The sequence below is a fragment of the Salminus brasiliensis genome, chromosome 3 (assembly GCF_030463535.1).
Source record: "Salminus brasiliensis chromosome 3, fSalBra1.hap2, whole genome shotgun sequence".
NCBI lineage: Eukaryota > Metazoa > Chordata > Actinopteri > Characiformes > Bryconidae > Salminus > Salminus brasiliensis.
Window position 1 is genome coordinate 26,536,060 of NC_132880.1, and position 12,783 is coordinate 26,548,842.

General features: G+C 38.5%; 1 protein-coding gene across 1 annotated transcript in view; it reads left to right on the plus strand.

Moving 5' to 3' along the window:
- Nucleotides 1–12,783, plus strand: part of jupb (junction plakoglobin b) — a 96,768-nt gene that overhangs the window by 73,071 nt on the left and 10,914 nt on the right. The window contains exons 9-12 of the mRNA XM_072675744.1: nucleotides 1,955–2,293; nucleotides 6,862–7,014; nucleotides 11,542–11,661; nucleotides 12,554–12,704. Of these exons, the coding sequence (XP_072531845.1) occupies nucleotides 1,955–2,293; nucleotides 6,862–7,014; nucleotides 11,542–11,661; nucleotides 12,554–12,704 (763 nt within the window). The remainder of the gene's footprint in view (nucleotides 1–1,954; nucleotides 2,294–6,861; nucleotides 7,015–11,541; nucleotides 11,662–12,553; nucleotides 12,705–12,783) is intronic.

Below are 12,783 nucleotides of genomic sequence, written 5' to 3' on the forward strand. Positions count from 1 at the left end.
ATTACAATTTGATTATATAAAAGCACCCCATTATCTGACACCGCTGTTGGAGGGTAATTTGCAGCAAAGCTACTGCTCTCTGAGAGAGAGGGAGAGGGAGAGGGAGAGGGAGAGGGAGAGGGAGAGGGAGAGAGGGAGAGGGAGAGAGGGAGAGAGGGAGAGAGAGAGAGGGAGAGGGAGGGAGAGAGAGAGAGAGAGAGAGAGAGAGAGAGAGATATCAATAATGGGTTCTGAGACTGCATGACCTACTGTTACCTGTTTACTTCTAGACTACAAGTCAATATCTGTGTCAGAGTCAACTATTTGAATTTACCCATCATGGATGAACTGCTAGAAACATGAGGGTGATGAACATATCATAATTGTTGTGGGTCATTTGTTTATATTGGGTTGAAGGAAGGTTTTGTGTTTGGTTGTGTTGGTCATGGTTTTGCAGAAGGTCGAGAACTTCTTTACTCTGTGATAGAGAGGGCCATCCAGATCTGATTTGTGTGAAGGGAAACACTCTGACTTCATAAACCTTTAAAAGCCTCTTAGGTGCAGCCTTCTAAGTGTTGACTTAGCTTCATTGTGTGATCGTAGGTTCCCTGGTCATGCTATAGCTATCTATGGCTCTTCTTGGAGTCCAAGAGAGTCTAATTGGTATCACTCTCTTTGACATAACAATGTGTTGGTGTGCTAGTGTCAGTTTAAAAAGATGGATAGAGCTTCATTGGTCTTCATGCAGTGTACTCAGAAAGATGCTACATGGAAGCATGTATCTCTGTTTTAAGTGAAATAATAAGAAAAATAACTGTCTGTGTGAAGCAGAAGCGTGGGGCTGCTGCCATGTCACACATCGGTTTGTCACATTGTCTGTGCTTCGGAAAGGTCAGTGGCAAGCTAAGTCTTTAAGTGCAGTAGCGAGAAGGCAAATCGGAAATGTGTGCAATGCCTGATGGAGCGCAGCATTAAGTTGAAATGGCTCCAGTGACATCCCAAGTGTCAGTTTTGCTTTTTCTCATCTGAAAGCGCAATACTGTGTATTATTCATACACAACTGTAAATAAAAAATGCACTGTTGTTTTCTGTTTGTTTTGTTTTTATGCATGAATGATGCCTCGGATGTGTACACTTTGATTTCCCTTTACTTTTTTTCAGCATTTTCTAATATAATTAGCTCGTGATTAAATAAGGATCTTAATTACATTCAATTATGTGTTTATTCAGTGTAGCCAGATATAACATTGTGCCAGACCGTACGGCAGTGTGATTGTAACCTGCAGTGCACAGCTGCAGTGACTGAATTTTCATTAAGAATCAGTGTGTTTGGAGGAAGATTCTCTGCTCCTCTTTGAATGTATGAGTGTGTATCATTAGTGTTTAAGGGTTTGCCCAAAGCTGGAGATAATTAAAGGGTTTCAGTCATTTCTAGCTAGAGAGTTCTTCTGCTAATGTCAGCATTTGAGGTTGTTTGTTTACAACTGTTTGGTTAAAATGAGCATGTGGGCACTGACTTACTAATTAATTCAGTTAGGTTTTTTTTGTAAAGCTCTTTTATCAAAAACTGGTATTTGAAATTGTGGGTGTGTCCTCCTAATGAACCTCCTAATTAATGATTTCCCTAAGGTTTTCTGGTGTGAGTGGTATGCGGATGGAGCCTATGAAAACACTACCAACCCCATAACACTGTAACCAGTGACATTCAATGGGAGATGATTAGGATCAGTCACAGTCATGGTGAGGTCTCAGAACAAACAAATGACCAGTCACAATCAGTGTGTGGTTTCAGAACAAACAAGGCTCTGATCAGGAGGTGGGGTGTGAGGGGGGTGGTCTCAGAAAAATGTTTGCATGGTCTGAACTTTTCTCTCTCTCTCTCTCTCTCTCTCTCTCTCTCTCTCTCTCTCTCTCTCTCTCTCTCTCTCTCTCTCTCTCTCTCTCTCTCTCTCTCTCTCTCTCTCTCTCTTTGTAGGAGGGTCTAGATGGGCTCCTGCAGATCCTGGTGACCCAGCTGGGTTCTGATGACCTGAACATGCTCACCTGTGCCACAGGTATCCTCAGTAATCTGACGTGTAATAACGCGCGGAACAAGGCACTGGTGTGTCAGAGTGGGGGTGTGGAAGCACTGATCCATGCTGTGCTGAGGGCGGGGCAGAAGGAGGATGTGTGTGAGCCGGCCGTGTGTGCGCTCAGACACCTCACCAGCCGACACACACATGCAGAACTGGCCCAGAACGCTGTGCGGCTCCACTATGGCATCCCCGCCATCACCAAACTGCTCGGACAGCCATACTACTGGCCTGTGGTCAAGGTCAGTGTTGTGTGTGCGTGTGTGTGTGTACTTGTGTGTGTGCGCACGTGTGTTTGTGTGACCGACCACTATGCAGCAACATATCCTTCTCTTCCCAGTGTACAGACAGACATGAAGACATATATACAGACAAATAGCCAACTTGTCAGACAAATTGACAGACAGAGGCGAAGACACAGATAGAGACAGACAGATAGATGGATGGATAAGTGGATGGATACAAAAATGCTCTGCTGTGAGTTATACATGTGCCATATTCCTTGGCAACTCCATGATTTTTTTATATCCAGCCCCTGACTTCTACTGTTCAATAAGCTTTTCTTTCAGAGTTTCATGGACTGTATTTGGTCTTCATGGTGTATTTGTAGCAAAGAATATTGATTCATGTTTTATGATAAATCTTTAATGTGATTAATCTGATTCATCTTTAATACCTAATGGTATGGATTCAGTGTTTGTATCATTTGTGTTCTGACATTATTTAATCTGAGAAAGAATAACTGCTCTATCCAGTTAGTTTTGTGTTCCAAGTAATTTACCATAATTAGTATTTATACATATTCACTTACTACCCTTAAAAGGCCAGTGTCTGTACTGCGGTGGGTCAGAAACCTGATTTATTAAAGCAACCTTTAGATACAAATAATTGTTATACTGGTTAAAACAATTTTTTCACAGATCTTACGTATGAAGGGAATATTTGAAACAGGTCTGTAGTTTAATTTAGAAGCATCCAGAGTCCTCTTTTTCAAAATTGATTTTAAATGATTTTGTGAAAATATTAAATTGGAGGGAGCTGCAAATGCAAATGCAATCCCCTGCAGTGGAGTTCAACTTTTTGATGTTTTGAAGTGTTGAACTGTGTCCTGTAAGGTTTTGCTGTGAACTGTTTTGAATTGAGACGTTTAAACCATGCTATTTCTAGGTAGATTGTTATTTTGTCTTACATACACTATCTGTCAAACGCTTTGGAACACCCCAGGTTTTTCAGCAGCCCAAAGGCAGTTTTGCCATCTTAGCAATGACTTTCTTGTCAAAAGGCAATGAAGCTCTTGTCAAACCTGCAGCTTGAAGTCTTCTCCTCACAGTTTAAACTGAGAATTGGGCCAGCATTAAGCTTTGCTACAAGGTGCTGCCATTTGAGCTGCCCATCACACAAGCTGTTGATTTTCAGAAACTTGTCTTTTAAAGCTGTTGTGGGTTTGAGTCTGTCAGACCTCTTTTCTCCAATTTCCAAGAACCGTTTGATGGTGCAGAAAACTGTGGTCATGGCACTCTTGCTTTATTTAAACTTTCTCTGAAAGAAAGACCTACACTTTTAATAGTTACAATGGCCTTTGTTATGTGCCTTTTTTTCTAGACATTATGGTAGCAATCCAGACATGCAATGTTGTGAAAATACTGTGGTAAAAAGTGCAGTAAAACAGTCTGTTTCAACACTGCTTTATCCTGCAATATTCAGAGCCTATTTTACTTCCACAAAAGACTGGCTGTAAGTTGTCAACCAATGAAGTTTTTTAGCAGGTGACATACAGCTTTTAACCAAACATACAGCTGTCATGAGTGCTGTCTAACTATGACCCACCACATGTGAAATATTTAAGAATGGAAGAGATAGTGGACATCCAGCATAAGCTTTTACATAAGGTCTCAACTCTTCGGAAGGTGCAGAAATATCAGGCACTGAAACACAATGCATTAGATACACACACTGCGGTGACGGTTTTACAATACAGCAGCATTCCTCCAGAATAATCAATGCATCTGAACCGAGATTTCAAAACACCAATACCTCTCAACAACACTTTGTTTTTCTCCAAGCGTGGTTGTGGTTGGTCGGCTCTCTGCCTCTGATACAGGATGCAGTATTCATGTCATCAAAGGATCAAAGGATAGTCACTGTCATGTGAAAATTAAAATATGCCATATGTTGTATGTGATATGCAGTGGCCTGAATAATCCTTCATTAAACTGATTGCAAGTCAATTGCAAGTGGTAAGAATAAATTAATAATGGGTACTACCACACCACCATGGGCCACATGGTTCCAAGTTCATTCTCAAAGTCAAAGTTTAAGAACAATCGCCTCTTTTAATCCTGTTAAATGAGATAATTATTGATAGAGTAACTAAACTAACTAAACTATTTAAACTAATAACTTTAAAGACTTACCTCAACTCATACTAAACTCTCACAGGTTAAGAAAAAGTTTTTTTTATGCTTGAAGAAAAAGTGAGAAGACATTTATCTTACTTTTTTCTTTATTTATGAAGTTAAGGCAAAAAAAATAAATAAAATAATTTATTTCTTAAGACACCTTTGTAAATACGGCCCCTAATTTAGTCCATCCAACACATTTTTCCATCTCTGTACAGGACAATTGGAGCTCTTTTCGATGACCATTGGGTTCTTTCTTATTTCCTGACCAAGGCACATCCTGCCCGCATGCACAATTTGGCCAGATGGCCAACTTTAGGAAGGTTCGAGGTTGAGCCAAGCTTCTTCCATTTTAGAATTATTGGCATGGGCATCCTGAGAACACTAAAAGCTTTAGATATTGTTTTGTATCTTTGCACTGATTTATGCCATGCCACAATCTGTTAGAGGGGATCAATAGACAATTTCCTGGACATTATAGCTTGATTTGTGCCCTGACAATGCATTGTAAATTGCAGGCACTGACAGACTGGGGTGTGGGCCTTTCCAAACTGTGTCCAGACAAATCATTGTAGATTAATAGATAAAAATGGCAGTTTTATTCATTTAAAATCAAATTCACAACACAATAAAGTGTACAAGTAAAGGGGTTTAAATACAGACAGAAAGATATGTTTTATAATTACATATTTTCAATTAAAATAACCAAAAATGCTTTATAGAAAATGTGCAAAATAATTGCTTAATAACTTGCCTTGCAGTGCCAGTTCACATTACTGTTTTTAATCATTGCCATAGTCTAGGAACATATGAGATAATCTGTTTTAGAACTACCTGTGAAAAGAATAAACATATACAAGTCTGTCCATTCTTGATCAAAAGCTGTTTTCATACTCCACCTTTTTCTTTTTAGAGCATGCCAAGTGAATTAACTTTTACTCGCTTTCTTCCCTGTATCTCATCACTTCCCTGTATGTACATTACTCACTTAAATTACAGGTGCTTATCATTATGCACAGATCTGATTGACTAAATCAGTGTAGCGTTACATTCAATATTTACAAAGCATGAGATTAATCTGGGAGTTTCCTGGACTGCGCATATATTAGTCTCCCTATTAGTCATGCCATATTACATTATCAGTATTGCATTGGTCACATTTTATTTTGAGTGGTGATTTTAAGATTACATATATACTCTGTCAGTAACATATACTAGACTCTCAGTAACATATTCATAACATAAAAATAAAATGTGTTAAAATATAATATTCCTAACTCTATACAATCTGAACATTCTCTACAACAACATAGTTTCAGTTCTTTGTCCTGCCACAATGGATAAAGGATGGATGAAAATGAAGCAATCAAGATGTTTCAAAATGACCAATGTCCATTAAATCACTTAGTATATGTTTTTAGAAGCAAATGAAAATGACAAAATAAAAAAAGGTTGGAATGCGATACAGAGACAGAGAAAGCTGCTCAGTATACAATGACAAGATAATGACAATGCTTCACAATGAACATTACAATTAAATGGGAAAGTTCTGGGAAATAAAATTTTGAGGGTTGACAGTCAACAGGAGAGATAGGAAGTGTGACGTATTTTTTTACAAAATGATGGTACAAAATTGGGTGCTACAATGTATTAGACTGTGTATTTGGTTCATGGTGTGTATAATAGGGTGTACTAGGTTTATAGTGTGTATTATAGGATATAATGGATATAATGTCAACAGCATGATTTGGAATGTTAGTGTGATTGGTGTGTGTGTGTGTGTGTGTGTATGCATGTGCAGTATTAACATGTTTATCAAAATTTAGTTTTAATGGGTTTTATTGATTTTAGCAAAAGATACAGTTGGATCACTGAAACATTAAATTGGTGTTTTGATGTCAGACTATGTCTGGAAATAATATCAGTGATAGTCCAAAGTGTTCAAATCAATTGAATCAATGCAGTCGGGCTAAATTAATTAAAATGTAAAACTAGTTGTTAAAGGCAGATTGTAAAACATTAAAGAACAGTCACTCAAACAGTATATAATGTAATCCTCAGCATAAAGATTAGCTATTTTATTTTTATTTTTTTTATTTTTTTGTAGTGCTTTACTGCTGATCTTTAGTCTTGTAATTGCATATAATTTCCTCCATCGCCTTTGGAGGACATACCAGCAGCGACACCAAACATTTAACCTACACCCTCACTATGACATTAATATACAGTTTATATTAACCATTGTAACACTACACACCTTTTATGCACTTCTGGTTTAGTGTAAAAAAAAATACATTTAAACAAGACTGAATACACAACTCAGTGTGTTACTGCGTGGAGCTGTTCAGGTGCTGAAAGCTGAGGAGTGTGTCAGTAACTGTGTGTCTTGTGCTTTCTATCTCTTTTTGTAGGCCACTGTAGGCTTGATCCGAAACTTAGCTCTGTGTCCAGCCAATCAAGCTCCTCTGAGGGAGGCGGGCGCTATCCCACGACTGGTTAACCTGCTGCTAAAGGCTCATCAGGATACACAGAGACTTGGCTCCAGTGCTCAGCAGACATACCAGGTCAGTCACATTGAACATACCAAGTCACCCAGTAACACATCAAACATACCAAGTCAGACCCCTACCCCTTAACCGCCTTAAAAAGGGTATGGCCCATAGGCAGGCCACAAATGTTATTACAATCATCTATTACCAAAGAATAGCCCCACCACTTTGTACAAAAGTCCCTGTAGTTACTGAATAATATGCCTTAGTTCATTATAAAAAAAAGAGTTGTTTAACCTTAAGAGTATTGAAACCCTTTTTGTGCTGGAAAGACCTGCAAAGAAAGTTATTTTTCCTTGTATATAAATAAACCTTACTACAAATAGCTGTCAAAGAACAATTTATGCATTCAAATGTTTCTTTAGATTGTCATGGTTTTATATAGAACCATTGAACATAAAAACACAAAGAACTCCCTTCTTTAAGAGCAAAGAGAAATCCAGCCCCCAACTGCTCCCTGCTTACCACAGCTAAATAAATCATAAATCACTACATATACCAGCTTCTGATAAAAAACATACTATTTAAAGCCTTATTTAGTGTGCACCCTTTCCTGTACCCTTTCCTGTGCAAAAGCCTGAACATCATTAAAAGTAGCTACTGACTTCGCTGCAAGCAGTATGGATTTAAGGAGGAAAACGAGATATGATGTGTCATTTAATATAAACATGGCAGTTATGAAGACACCGAGATGACGTGAAGGGCACATGAGCAGCTACAGAGTGAGGGGGAACTCGGAGCAATGTACTGAGGCAGTCTTTATTGTAGTCCAAATTATTTGCAAATGAACCATTATCAACCGGTATTCATCCTGCAGCAGCTGGAAGCTCACTTGATCTTCTTTTTGTCTCTTTACCACAGTTCACACACTCACTGCACTCAGTGATCTCCATTTCACCTATTGTGAGACTACTAGTACCAGTTGTCTGGACCTCTGTTAAATTAGGTCAGTTATTTTAAAGGGGAACAGCTGGCAGAAATGGCTGGCAAGCTGTAAGTCTAACTCAAACCTGTTGTTAGCCTCAGCTCATAGCCCTTATCAACACAGCAGGAGCTAGACAGGTAGACGGGGTCCAGACATAGGTAGTTTTAAACAGGGTTTTTGTCAAGTACTTCCAGTCATGAGGTTTAATATACTAAATATAGCTGAAAGAAATTGATAAAGCTACAGCTAACCACTGAGAGTGGATGCTAATGAAGAATTGTCTTCTTCTAAACAAGATCATTTCTCCTTAGTGAACAACGTGCCAACATGTTTAGATGTCAGAGAAATATATTTTCTCTGTTTCTGGTCTGACTCTTGTTGCCACTCGTTTTGGGCACTAGTGAGCTCATTGATTTTACTTGATTTAAAATTACACAGACAGAAGTAATTTGCACGCCCCTCTTGACAGGGGTACTGCATTTTTCTTCACATTGTATTTTAAAAAGGTAAACTGTATATGTTATATTCATTACATAAAGTGACTTAATAAATGTTTGTACTTTTGATTAATGTGGTTTATAGCTCATGAAAATCAGAAATCCATCATCTCATATTATTAAAATATTTCATAAGATTAAACAGAAATGAATGTACAAAACATAAATGTCACTTATTAGGGGCTCCGGTACCACAACTTACTGCATCAGTGCATCTCCATAAAGCTTTTCAGCAGATGGTAGCATTAAATGCTGTAAAATCTGAATTTTCATGAGCTATAAGCCATACTGATCAGAAGATATCAGAAGAAATATCAGAAGACATTATAAAAGCTTGAAATATGTCGCTTTACATGTAATAAATATAAATATATGACAGTTTACTTTTAAAAATTAAATGATGAACAAAAATCTTTTTCATTATAGTTTGTTTTTTAGATGCATCATCACACATTTAATGATCATGATATTCTATTTTAATTGTCGTCCCAATGCTACTCATGATTTCAGAGGTCTGTTGAATAAATTTGATTTTATTACCCAGCTTTCACTTTAATGCTTTTGGGTGCTTGTTCAGGTTATCATCCCAATATCTATGTGTGTTACAGGGGTGTGTTACAGGAGGCTGGCACAGTGTGTTCATCAAGACTATAATATGGGGCCAGCAGTGTGCTGTCATTACTACTACACACTGTAAATACCACAAGAGTCTGCTTATCTCTGTCCACACACACACCAACAGCTTTATCTTTACGCTGATCTGCTCTGTTATAACAGAGCAGAGAATACGCCTGTCAGCAGTTCAGCATTGATCTCCATTAGATCTCAGTGTTACACAGCTTACACAAATTACACAGCTATGAATCTTATTCTCTCCTCCATCAGGATCCTTCATCTAACAGCACAGTTAACCTTAATGCTGAGGCATCATGATCTAACAAATCTAAAAACCAAAGCCCTACCTATTTAGTCTACAACAGTTTAGCCTCACCAGCTTAATCATCTCACTTTCTGTGTGGTGCAGCCCATGTGTCCTTGCGGAGCACAGCAGAAGGTTCTTTACAGAGCCAATCCATCTGCACAATTGCAGATGTAGGTCAGGAACTCTTGGGGGCCAAGCTTCAGTCAAATCAGCATCAAAGAGATTGAGACTTCAACTTCAGCAGCTACACTTTACTGTCTTTCCACTCACATACAGACTTTATGGTGAAATATAGTTAGCAGCAACAGATACTAGGACTGTAGCCTCTCTCCTCAGGCTCCCCTGTGGCAGTGGAATGCGTATACTCAGATTGAATATGTGCTTACTGCTGTAAATCAGCCTGCATATAGTAAAATAGATTAGCATATAGAATCAGAGCTCTTGTGAGCTATCATGTTTTAATTGTTGTATAAAAGATGCATTATCCTCTTGTTAGATGTGCTGTCAGAGCAGCGTTTGGATTGGCAAGCATTTAATCGGGATCGGGATGGCCCAATCGAGTTATTTTGTCCCCGAAACTGTCCCTTAATGCTGAGAATCGGATGAATTTGATGTAGTCTGATCTTTGTGCTTTGTATAAATATTACAGCCACACAGTTTAGGTAAGATGTGCTCCTAATTAATACTGAAGTAACAGTTTTTATAATGAGACATTCTGGACTGATTTATTTAGGTTAGTAATGACTTTTCTTAAAAGGACTGTTTTATAGTGTGTTTAATATCTTATAATCCAGTCTGACTGATCTCCCTGATCATTTAGCTCATTTAGCTAAAATCCATGGAAGACAAGCGTCCAGGCTTTTTTCTGTCCTGGCACCAAAGTGGTGGAACGAGCTTCCCCTGTGGGTCAGAACGGCAGAGTCACTCGCTGTCTTCAAACGCAGACTGAAGACCTACCTCTTCAGAGAGTACTTGGGCGAATAGCTGAGTGATCACCCTATTGACTTGTGCTTAGTAATGTCTAAACTTAGAGGTATCTTTGAGTTTTTAGCCGATTGAAACTAGCTGAGGTTTTTCTTGGGTAAGTAGCAAAGCACTTTTGTAAGTCGCTCTGGATAAGAGCATCTGCTAAATGCCTTAAATGTAGCTAGCTGTTCCTTTAAAACAGTCTTAAGAACTTTGTGTGTGTGTGTATATGTATTTTTGTGTATGTGTTAATATCTGTTGATTTGTTTCTATAGTGAGTGTTATTCGCATTAGCATTACCCATTAATCATTTTTGAATGCATTCTTTAGTGCAAGTTTTAAAAAAAAGAAAAAAAAGATGGTCCTGCTGGTAAAACGTACCGTTTCAGTGATAGTTTTATGAAGTTTCAGAAATTAATGAATCAATTAATTTTATCAATTAAAATATGCCTCGATTGGCCCTGATTCAAGTAGTTTTTTTGTTGTTGTTTTTTTTAAATATGACTAAAGACTAAGCGCAAGTCAGATGATACAACTCCGAGTCCTGCAATGGTGAGCAAATAAAAAACTTCAGTTCCATGCATACAGGAATTTGACTTGCCACTTCCGGCCACTGTTGCCACTTGATCCACTACACCACAGACTTTAGTTGGCCATTGTCACTTAAATGTCAGTATTAAACAAGCTAAACTTAACTTTCTGTGGTGTTTTGAATTAGAATTTTATTTAAGCTGGATAACTGGACACTGTTCCTTCAAAGCGAGAGATGTTTTCAAACACAAGGATTATTTTTTTCTACATTTGAGGATACTTCATCTTTTGAGCAAATGCTCCTACTGTGTTATGCTGTGTTTATGATGAATGAAGGCAAATAGAATATATTCTATTTTATGTGAAGAAGCAGAAGCAACATCAGCATGTCTCCACAGTAGAGTTATGTTCTGCAAAGAATGAAACTTAAGACTGAGCAGAGATTGTTCTGCTGCTCTGTCAGGAAGAAATACACTCACAGCCAACATCCAGTTCATGTGTAGCTCTGGGACTCCCTGTATATCTGAATGTTTTTACTTTCACTTTTAATTTGCGTTTGACAGTGAATGGAGGGTATTGTTGCATTAGAGTCCATGACTCAGATTCTGAGATTTTTGCTTTTACAGTATGCCCCAAACTGGTGTTTAGATATAAATGATTAAAGTTCTCTCTCTTTCTTGCTCTCTCTTTCTCGCTCTCAGGATGGAGTGCGTATGGAGGAGATTGTAGAAGGCTGTACTGGAGCTCTGCACATCCTGGCCAGAGATCCAATTAACAGGGGAGAAATCGCCAGCATGCAGACCATCCCACTGTTTGTGCAGGTACCACATTATGTGTGTCTCTATGTGTCTGTGTGCTCTGTGTGGGTGTTTGGCACAGATTTTTTTTTTCTGTGTGAGCACCTGTTACTCTCAAGACTGACACAGTGGCTCTCAGTGCTAACCTGCAAAAGCTATGCAAAGGCTATGCTACATGTCCTACCTGAACAATTTGTAGCCTACATCTTCCTAGTGTGTTGTCAGGTAATATATATATATATATATATGCTGCAGGGTGGGTGCTATAATGTTACTAAGCAATTGCTATGGATTTACTAGACAGTTGCATTGGGGTTGCTATGTGGTTGCTATGCTGTTCCAAGTATTTTGCTAAGGATGTAGTTGCTATAGTAGTTACAGGATCTCTAGTTTTAGGGTGTTGCTTGCTGGCGTGTGAAGATCAGTACAGCAGTAACAGAGCAGATTTCAAAGTTGCAGTGGTACCCTAGGAGGTTGCTAGGGGGTTGGATGGATACAGTCCTGTTCCAAGCAGTTGCTATAGTGTTGCTAAGGTATTCTAGATGTTTGCTGTGTAGTTGCTTGATATTTGTGTTGCTCTTTCAAAGAGTTTCTATGATTGTTGACAGTGAAGACACAGTGCAGCAAGGACAGCTGAGATTTCACAAGTTGTAGAATTCCAAAGTTAATGTTTTGAAAATGTTGTCCTTCACACTACCTTCCTTCTGATAATACTATCAATTTCTTGCCCGGTCTATTGTGTGGTTTTGATCAATGACAGTGTTGATGTGTTATAGTAGAAAATTGATTATGCCTGGAGTGCCACAAAGAGAGCACTGGGATACATAACCAATATTATAGCTTTTAAAATCTCTCTCTCTCTCTCTGTCTTTCTCTTTTACTCTCTGTCTCTTTCTGGGAATCTCTCCCTCTTTAGCTGCTGTACTCCTATGTGGAGAATGTAAAGCGCGTATCTGCAGGGGTTCTGTGTGAGTTGGCTTTAGATAAGCAGTCCGCTGAGCTCATTGATGCTGAAGGAGCTTCGGCTCCTCTAATGGAGCTCCTGCACTCCCCCAACGAGGGAATAGGTGAGTGATAGTCACGTACATCACATATACAGTACTGTGTAAATGTCAGAGATAACCGTTAGTTTTTTTTATTTGCAAT